At 42.3% G+C, this 10,080-nt stretch overlaps 1 protein-coding gene across 4 annotated transcripts in view; it reads left to right on the forward strand.

The window, feature by feature from the left end:
- Positions 1 to 2,181, forward strand: part of CAGE1 (cancer antigen 1) — a 57,280-nt gene extending 55,099 nt beyond the window's left edge. For all 4 annotated transcript variants that reach the window (XM_032593126.1, XM_032593123.1, XM_032593124.1 and 1 more), the window contains one exon: positions 118 to 2,181. In XM_032593126.1, coding sequence (XP_032449017.1) covers positions 118 to 222 — 105 coding nt within the window. In that variant the 3' untranslated portion in view covers positions 223 to 2,181. The remainder of the gene's footprint in view (positions 1 to 117) is intronic.
- The last annotated feature ends 7,899 nt before the right edge of the window (positions 2,182 to 10,080 follow it).

Here is a 10,080-nt window from a genome sequence, read left to right on the forward strand (position 1 = left end):
GTGGAGTTATGAGAATACCTTAATACTACCTACCAGTTCTTAGTTATACTGCGCTGGTAAGTCATTTTATGAAATATTTACATTCTTGTTTCTATTCCTTTTTCTTCATTCTGCCAGCTGGCAACCAAACCAAGGAAGATGAAACTCAACCACCCTTGTTCCTTGCCATGTTCCTTAATGAGAAAAAGGTTGAAACAAACAAAAATATTTATTAAAATATAGTATTGGTGTTATCTGTGAAGTTTATCCATCTACAGGCTGTACTACTTTTCCATATGTATATAAGAATTAGCTGTTTATGCAGTAAGAATTGTATATATAATTAAGGATGCCATATGTAATCAAGAATCAGCTGTCCTGTCACTGAATGCCTGTGTTTCCTAAAAACTTGATACATCTTTTTCCTTTCCTTTTTAGATGCCAGATATTTTAGAAGGAAATAGAAATTATTTAAATTAAATAGGATTGAAGATTAAACATTAATCATTTTCATCAACCAGTCCAGGAGCACAGTCATTACTAAGTATAGTAACCAGATCAATCATACAAATGATACATTAAAATCTGTATAAAAGATGAAATTATACATTCTAAAAATTGTGATTACTTTTCTTCTAATTTATTCCTGTGAATGACAAAACATATTTACTTTAACATAAACAGAGGAACAAGTGGCTTCTTTTGCAAATGTCTATTTTCATTCACACAATATCACTTCCATATTATCAAGCCTTTAATGACACATAAGAACAGTAATGTATCTCATTCCAACTTTTTGTTTCTGCCTGTAGGACATCGTTTTTCTCTTCCGGCGGGCAAGCTCTTCCTACTACCAACCAAATTTTAAGACACTAATTCTGAAATCCTTTGGAATTAAAACACAGATGAAAGGGGAGGACTGGTCCTTTGAGACCTAACTCATAATTTCTACTTTAACATAGTTTTGAGGAATTAGTTCTGAATTTAAACAAAGGAACCAGAGACAGCTGATTTTGTGAGATATATCAGAAAAACAAATGTGCCTACATGCATATTATCCTTTTGCTAAATCCCAGAACCAGAATGGAGGTGTAGCTGTTGAATCAACTATTGGAAGGGAGAAATTATTTTAGCTTGCTGAAATTAGTTTTGCACTGAAATTACTCAGGGAAGTACAAGAGAAGAATATATGGAGAATATATATCTGCACTTGAAGGAAGTGCTGAATAAATAAAAGCTATTATTATTGTTGTTATTTTTGCTGAGGAATTCTGTAAGACAGATCTTATGTGAATTTTGAAACAGAAATTTTAACTTCTCGAATTCAAAAAGTTGCAATACCATTTAAGACAAATGATGAGAAATGCACAGAAAAATGCAGCTGTGACAGTGTTGTGTTACAGAAAATTAAGCATTGAAAGTTTTGGAAATGATTCCAGTTTTAAAAAGAGATATTGTTTCCCTGGAGGATCCCCTCCAGGAAAATTAAAAACATGATAGGAGAAAGACAAATATTAACATAAAGATAGCTAATGCAGTTCTGCAATCTGTACACGATTGTGATGAAACTTTTGGAAAGGAGGGATTAACATAGGCTGTCTGCAAACAGGAGCGTGTGCCTAAGCACCACATTTGCCATGTATGTTATTAGGCATTTATGATATTTTACCTGCAGGTTGTCTCAAAATGAATGTGCCTCCTTTGGTGCATGACTGAAGGATGCTGAGTCTAAGCCTGTACTTCTTTCAATAAACATTTAGTGACTTTCAATAAACTGTGTGACAGCCTCTATGTTAGATGCCAAGGACACAAAGAAAAATCAGGCAAGGAAGGACTACATAATCCAAAGGAGATAGATACACTGTTCTAGAGTGGGGTGCAGGTGTAACTGTCCAGGGTACGCTAGAAGCATAGATGAAACGACCCAGGACTATGTCAGGGAAATTCAGGACACCTGAGCCAGATCTGTCCCTGACTGGACATTCCCCAGACAGATAGAAGGGGAAAACAACAGCACAGTCAAAGCACAGAGGCATGATAGGCTCTATTACATCCCATGAACCACAAGTCATGTCTAAAACCCACATTCTTCATATGGCAGGAGGCAAAGATGGTCATGAATAGCATTGTATGCCTGGCCAAAAAATCTGAACTTTATCCTTATGAAATCTCAAGCTCCAAAAGCTTTAAAGTAGAGGAATGATGTGGTCATATATGCATTTTGAAAGATCACCTAAATATGATGTAAAGGGTAGGTTGATGGTGGGTGATACTATAATCAGAAGTACCTGTTAGGGGCACCTGGGTGGCTAAGTCAGTTGAGCGTCCGACTTCGGCTCAGGTCATGATCTCACAGTTCATGGTTTGAGCCCCATGTTGGGCTCTTTGCTGACAGCTCAGAGCCTGGGGCCTGCTTCCGATTCTGTGTCGCCCTCTCTCTGCCCGCCCCCCGCCCCCAGCCCCCGTCATGCACACTTGCTCACTCTCTCTCTCTCTCTCAAAAATAAATAAACATTTTAAAAATGATAAAATAATAAAAGATTGTGACACTTGCCTATAGAAATAAAACTCTGGGTATGAGCAAGTGGCATATGTAATTCCGGAAGCTCCACTCTGAAATATTTACAAAGGACTCTAGGAGTCAGTATGAATTCATAATTGTACCTCTGGGGTACTTTGTGAAACTGAACATAGATCCTCCCATATTTAGCAAGGCCAACCTTGCATGAAGAACAATTAGAACATAGTTTTTAAGAAATTCCAGTGAGCATGATATGGTGAAAAATTCAATGGCACTAATGTACACTTGAGGGTCCTTATAATAAATGGGGCCAAGGTCAACAAAGATGTTCTGAGAAGAGAATTTCTGTGATTTCACAGCACAACCACTCTACTGATGAATTCCACTTCCATTTGGACTAGAGGATTTGAACATCCCTATCAGAGACCTTTGGTACTCGGAGAATAGGGTCTAGGAAGAAGTCAGTTCCCTCTCTCCCATGTCTCTCGTTTACTCTGATGCTACTACCACACAACACTCTGACACACAGCAATTCTCTGTGACATCCGCTGGGTGTCCTACAATTTAAATCAATTCTGACACTCCCCACCTGGAGGTAGCATCAGACTCCACAGGGTAAGGGCTCAGTCCCACAAGACTGCCCTCACTCCACGGCAGATGCCTATCACTAGTCCAGGTGATGACCAGCTATAAATCAGAGGTTCCGACAAACCCCTCCTCAGGTTTGATTAATTTGCTAGAGCACCTCACAGAACTTAGGGAAACACTTACCTTTAACAGTTTATAAAAGGATACAGATGAAAAACCAGACTAAGAGTTACACAGGATGAGGTCTTGGGAGGATCCTGAGTGCTCTGTCCCCATGGAGTTGGGGTGTGTTCCCTTCCTGGTATTTGGAGGTATTCGTCAACTGAGAAATTCATTGAATCCTATCCTTTTGGGATTTTTATGGAGGTGTCCTCATGTAGCCATGACTTATCATTAAATCCATGTCCAATCCTTTTCCTCTTTCTGGAAAATAGACAGTAGAGCTGAAAATTCCAACCTCCTAATCATGGTCTGGTCTTTCCAGTGACCAGCCCCCAGCCAGGAGCCATCCAGAGCTCACAGAGTTGCCTCGTTAGAACAAAAGATGCCCCTAATGCTGTTCTCACTTAGGAATTGACAAAAGTTTTAGGTGCTCTATGACAGGAACTGGGGCAGAGACCAGTATATATATTTTCTTCTATCTCACAAATAGGTATAAAAACTACAGTACATAAATACATGAGGAATTACTACAACTAATATATCTTTTTAATATACTCTTCCCTTTATTGAGGGATGATCTACATACTGTAAAAGACACCTATTTTAAGTGTAGAACTCAGTGATTTTACAAAGTAAATGTACAGTCATGCAATAATCCCCACAATCTAGTTTTAGAATATTTCCATCTCACACACCCCAAATCTCCTCTAGCCTACTGGCAGCCAATCACTGCTTTCACCCCCAATTTCTTCAGGATTCTGGTCAGTCTTGTTCTTGGGAAACATACAAGAGAAGGGTTAGTACGACAAACTGTGATCAGCTGCTGTGTCTGAACATGAGGCATTAAGGCTGCTACTTGGTTACTTTCTTGGTATTTCACTGTCATCTGCCATGACCCATCTAGTTCTTGTAGGGGCCAGCTGGCAAATTAAATTGGAATTTGATGGAGACCACCACCCTATGAGAGTGGCACACACCTCTACCATTCCCTTGGGATGTGGGTGTGCTTTTAATTTACTATCTCCATTGGGAAGGAGAGTAGTAGTGGCAGCTTGAGAAGCTTCCACTGAGCCCTTCACACTCTTAATACTCTTGATAGCTCCCCAAGGAACCAATGTAAGGGTTCTTTCAACCACCAAGTATGTCCATTCCATCTGTACTTTCAGGGACCAGATATGGTGGGTCTGATAACCTGAAGAATCCACTGTTGGCTGGACCCACGATGAGACTCCATTTATTGCCTGGCTCTTTTATACTCCTACTCTAAAAGGGGGCCATGTTGGCATGTTAGATCCTGGATATAACATCAGTTCAGACCTTGTGTCCAAGAATCCTCCAAAGGCCTGGGTGTTCCCCTTTCCTCAATGCGTGATTACTGTGAGTAAATGTCCATCCTTTGAAGAAGGATGGGGGATTCACAACTGAATGGCAACTATTGTGGGGTTTCAGGACTCCCCATCATAGTACCCTGGCTTCTCTGCAGTTACTGGGTTCTGGAATTGAGAACCAGCTCAGGCGCAGCTGAGGAGGGGACCATGACTTTTTCCTGGGTGACTGCCCTCAACACCCTCCCAATCTTTCTTGATTTCTTTAATTGTATAAATTAACACTAAGTTGAGTGCCCACGTATCTTATTAACCATTGCCGTGGCTCTCTCCAGGTTACTCCTCCTGCTCATTCTCCAGTCCTCTCCCTATCAGACTTTGCAGCTCATGGTGACGGTGATAACAGAGCCCACCCTGTTGGATGGTTAAGGGGTGCCATCTGGTCTTTGTTCTCATCCACTCATCCTCATTGCTATCAGCCCGGTTCTGTAACAGCATCCTTTACCCTCAGCCTGGGCTACAGAGGACAACCCACCACTGGCCTCAGTGAGGCTGGAACCCTTCTTGCCTCTGCATTCCTCATTGCTTTGGTAGATGGAGTGTCCTCCAGGCCCTCTCCCAGAATGTGAGCTGGTGAGTCTTCCAGCCTTACATAGTAGATCCATTCCAACAGGCTTACGTTTAGGAGCCAGGCAGAGGAGGAGGGGCCGGTGAGGTGGAAAGAGAACTAGGAGAGTAAGGTTGTCACTGAGTCTAGAGAAACAAGTGTGAAAGAAGCGGGGAATGGGGCTCAGATGAGGACTTTGGGGTTTAGCAAGACGGAGATGTTTTACTGTTGAAAAGAAAAAGCCCAGTTGGAATAGGTGGAGAAGAAAGTTTAAAGGTGAGCTAGTGAAGTTTTACTGTGTCAGAAAGCAGGGAAATGAGGCTGTTGCTGAAGGGGAACAGGGGCCACGGGGAGTTTTGTTTTTTAACTTGGGCGATATTACCGTATGTTTGTATGTTCATGGGAGCAATGGATTGGAGAAGTAGAAATGCATTATGAGGTAGAAAAGAGAGGGCTATCTTTGAAATACACGTTTTTGAGCAGGGGATAGGATGCGCACCACAAATGGTGGATGCCCTTGGTGGGCCTATAAATATTTTTGTTGTAACAGAAAGGAGGGCAGAGCCTAGGTGTACAGAAGGACATAAGTGGAGGGTTTTGTGGACCATGATCAGGTGATTGTGCTTTTGTCTGTCCATTCTTTTCAAGGCAATATGAGCTGGGGAGGTCTGTGAATTGTGCAGAAAGAGAACCAGATGGGAAGAGCAGCCGGGAGAGAATGTAGGACCTCCTCCTAAGTTAGGAGAGCTTGGAGAGCCATGACTTCTTTGTGTGTGTGTGTGTGTGTGTGTGTGTGTGTGTGTGTGTGTGTATTTTAAATGTTTATTTTTGAGAGAGAGCATGAGCAGGGGAAGGGCAGAGAGAGGGGAGACACAGAATCTGAAGCAGGCTCCAGGCTCTGGGCTGTCAGCACAGAGCCCGATGTGGGGCTCAAACCCACAAACTGTGAGATCACGACCTGAGCCGAAGTCAGACACTTAACTAACTGAGCCACCCAGGTGCCCCAGAGCCACAACTCCTACGAAAGCTTTCCTTATTTTCTGTTTCTTTTTCCTGTCATGTCCCCTTTTCATAAGGAATTTCTTTCAGAGGTAAAGTATAGCACAAAAAGCCCAATCCTTTTCTTTAGCCCTTGCTAGGTGAAGTCTTTGCTTGCATGTAATGAACACAACATTTTTTTTGCTTGATGTTTTTTCATTTCCTATTAAGCCTACAATTAAACTTCAGTTGCAAATTTGTGGAGAACAGATGTCACTGGTAACAATATAACAAATTCAACAAATATTTTCTGTGTTATCACAGAGTGTACTCTTCTGTAACCGTGACGCCTAGGCACACTGATCCCTGGCCTCAAGATGTTTAAAGACAAGACACATAGGGGCGCCTGGGTGGCGCAGTCGGTTAAGCGTCCGACTTCAGCCAGGTCACAATCTCGCGGTCTGTGAGTTCGAGCCCCGCGTCAGGCTCTGGGCTGATGGCTCAGAGCCTGGAGCCTGTTTCCGATTCTGTGTCTCCCTCTCTCTCTGCCCCTCCCCCGTTCATGCTCTGTCTCTCTCTGTCCCAAAAATAAATAAACGTTGAAAAAAAAAATTTAAAAAAAAAAAAAATAAATAAATAAAAAGACAAGACACATAATAAATTATATATTGTGTTGAAGGTAGTAAGCACTGTGAGTGAAGAATAGAGAGAAGGAAATAGGCAGTGGGGGAGAGGGGGAGGGAAGGCTGGAGGGTTGCGATTTTAAATTAGGAGGTGAAGGTAAGCCCTCAAGGTAACAGCTGAGCAAGAGTTTAAGGGACATGAGGAAGTTCCTCAGCTATGTGGTAACCTGGAGAAATATAACACAGAACAAAAACTGGTGCTTAATGAGCCCATTTGCCAAAGAGGCTGAAGGAACACTTAAGTAATCAGAGGAAGAGAAGGCTCTGCTTTTGCAAATTCTAAGGGAATACAATGACCAAAGGAGAAAATCAACTGTGGATCTGCCTGAGCTGTAGGAAGAGAATAACCAGGATGTGGTATATTCCTGGAAAATGAGTATCTTCAGACAGATAGGTGCAGAGGTGAGAGAAAAAGAGAACGTGGGGAAATATTTGGAAAGACCTAAATAAATTAGTAGATACTTTCTTTGTTTTTTTTTTTTTAATTAAGATTTTTAATGTAATCTCAGTACCCAATATGGGGCTCAAACTCACAATCCCAAGATCAAGAGTCACACATACTCTACTGACTGACCTGCCAGGTGCCCTTAAATTAGGAGATAGATTCTTAATTCCATAAATCAAGGATTGGAACCAGCTAAGGGGGAGAGCTCTGGGTGGGCACTATGGGAAATCTGCTTATTATTGGGAGAATGTAGATCATAACACAGGATTTGTAAGCACCAAGATCAGGGTAAGTATTTTACTTCCCTGATCCACAGGCAACTACTTTTTATTTTTGATGTTTATTTATTTATTTTGAGAGATATAGAGAGCTCACAGGGGAGGGGCAGAGAGAGGGAGACAGAGAATTCCAAGCAGGCTCCGCACCCTCAGCTTGGAGTCCAAGGCAGGGCTGGAACTCACAAACTGTGAGACCATAACCTGAACGGAAACCAAGAGTTGGATGCTCAACACTGAGCCACTCAGGCACCCCAACTACTTTTTATTTTAATACCAACTGGGCAGTCACATAGGTTTCTTTGTTTTCTGTTTGTATGTTTTTATTTTTCCTAAATTCTGCATATAAGTCACTTCCAGGATAGGCACACTTTGTCTCTGATGAGTATTAGGTAGCTGGCTGCCTGAAGTTCAAGTCCCAAATAAAATCAATTAGTAATCATTTAATACCTGGTGTAGCAGTCCTAGTTTAAGACTGAACTGGATTATCCTCACCGGTTCAGGCTGTCTAAACACGTCCTGAGAACTGGAGACAGACCTACTAGGAATCTTGTTTGAGTTGTAATGAGACTCCTCCCCATGGGAAATCAGTCCTCTGAAGGGAAATGAGAGTCAGTGAGACATCCTTGGTCCAGTGAGGAGACAAGAGGTGATTTTGAGTACTGTACATAATGCCTATACCTTCTGTTACACGGCTCACATTGGATTCATTCTGGTACGAGGAGAGAGCAGCAAGTTAAATAGAAGGATTGTCAGAAACCTGTCACACATCAGGAACTCAGAAAAGGCCTGATTTGAAACTCAGGGAACAGAAGCTGCCTCACGGTTGGGAAGGAGAGTCTTCCCGCGCCAGTAGAGTACTCGCAAGGTTCAGCCACAAAGTGTTGACAGTGGCCTTGGTGGCGTTGGCAGAGTGGCAGCTTTGGCAGCCGAGCACAGAAATGGAGGCAGCAGCAGAGTGGGAGAATGCCCTCTCAGGGAGTGCCTCACTTCTGCCAGGTGCCTTAGCCATGTTAAAAAACCAAAATTGAACCAAGTAAATGTGAAGATCTAACTGGCTCTTTTTTTTTTTTCTTTTTTAATTTGTTTTTTTCAACTTTTTTATTTTTATTTTTTTTTATTTTTGGGACAGAGAGAGACAGAGCATGAACGGGGGAGGGGCAGAGAGAGAGGGAGACACAGAATCGGAAACAGGCTCCAGGCTCCAAGCCATCAGCCCAGAGCCCGACGCAGGGCTCGAACTCACAGACCGCGAGATCGTGACCTGGCTGAAGTCGGACGCTTAACCGACTGCGCCACCCAGGCGCCCCTCTAACTGGCTCTTTTAAGCGACTCATGAATTGGGCAGCATTTCACCTAGCAAGTAGAGGGCAGCTCCAAGGAGTTGTACAAAAGGGAAGGTTTTTATAGGAAGGAGGGTGGGGCCAGAAGTTATTAGCAAAAGAAAAGAAAGGGTTGTTTCAGGCCTGGTCACCTGCCCTTAGGGGGAAGGACAGGGTGTCTTATTAGGTTGATTACCTTACCTTCTTTTGGGAGATAGAAAAGGGCCCATGTGACTAGATGCCTCATTGATGCTGATCAGAAAATTCGTGACTGACTGGTTATGACTCTATTTCTGGGGGAAGTTGACACCGAAATTAAGTAGCATATCAAGTCCAGATTTGGTGTTTTGGCCTAAATGATGCCATTTTGGGCCTGTGATTTTCTTTGTAACAGCAGTGGCGGCAGTGGCACTGGTGGCCTGGTGGAGTGGAGTGGGGCTGAGCTGCTTGAGCTCAGCACAGTCAGGCTGTGATTTTAGTAGACAGAATTAATGGCAACAGCAGCCACAAACTGCTTTTACAGGGGCCCCAGGGCAAAGAGGCCTTGAGCAGAGCCAATGCAGGAGCAGAACAGCAGATGGTCCTAGGCCATGGAGCAGGAATCTGGACTCAGCCTGCCAGGTTCAAATCTTGCATCTGCCATTGACCAGCCTTTAAGCTCTGGGTAAATTACTAACCCTTCTGTGTCTCCGTTTTCTTCTCAGTGAATAATATCCAGCTCATAGGGATTTTTAGAGATTACTGAGATTATAATGAAAGCACAGCTCTAGGAAATAGTGATTGGAAATAATAAGCAGGCAATAAAGGTTAACTTATTTGTTTCATCATCTATAGGACATCTCACACGGATTCAATCCAGTAATACTTCATATTCACATTGTTTAATTGCATGAAATACCAGATTATTGGTAACAACCCAACTAGATGAGGAAACTGAAGGACACTGAACAGCCATTGCTGCCTCTATTTTATATTTACCAAATGTTTACCATATGCCAGGCACTGTTGTAGGTGATTTATAATTCTGGAGTGTCAAGTAAGAATTTGAGAACTGTCAAAAAAAAAAAGAATTTAAGAACTGTCACTATTTAACCATAGATGAGGTTGTGGGCAGATAGGGGGCAAGATCTTTCAGTGTATATTTTAATGCTTTTTGGTTTTTTTTTTAACAATTATATATTACAGAACATATTTC

The sequence above is a fragment of the Lynx canadensis genome, chromosome B2 (assembly GCF_007474595.2).
Source record: "Lynx canadensis isolate LIC74 chromosome B2, mLynCan4.pri.v2, whole genome shotgun sequence".
NCBI classification, from domain to species: domain Eukaryota; kingdom Metazoa; phylum Chordata; class Mammalia; order Carnivora; family Felidae; genus Lynx; species Lynx canadensis.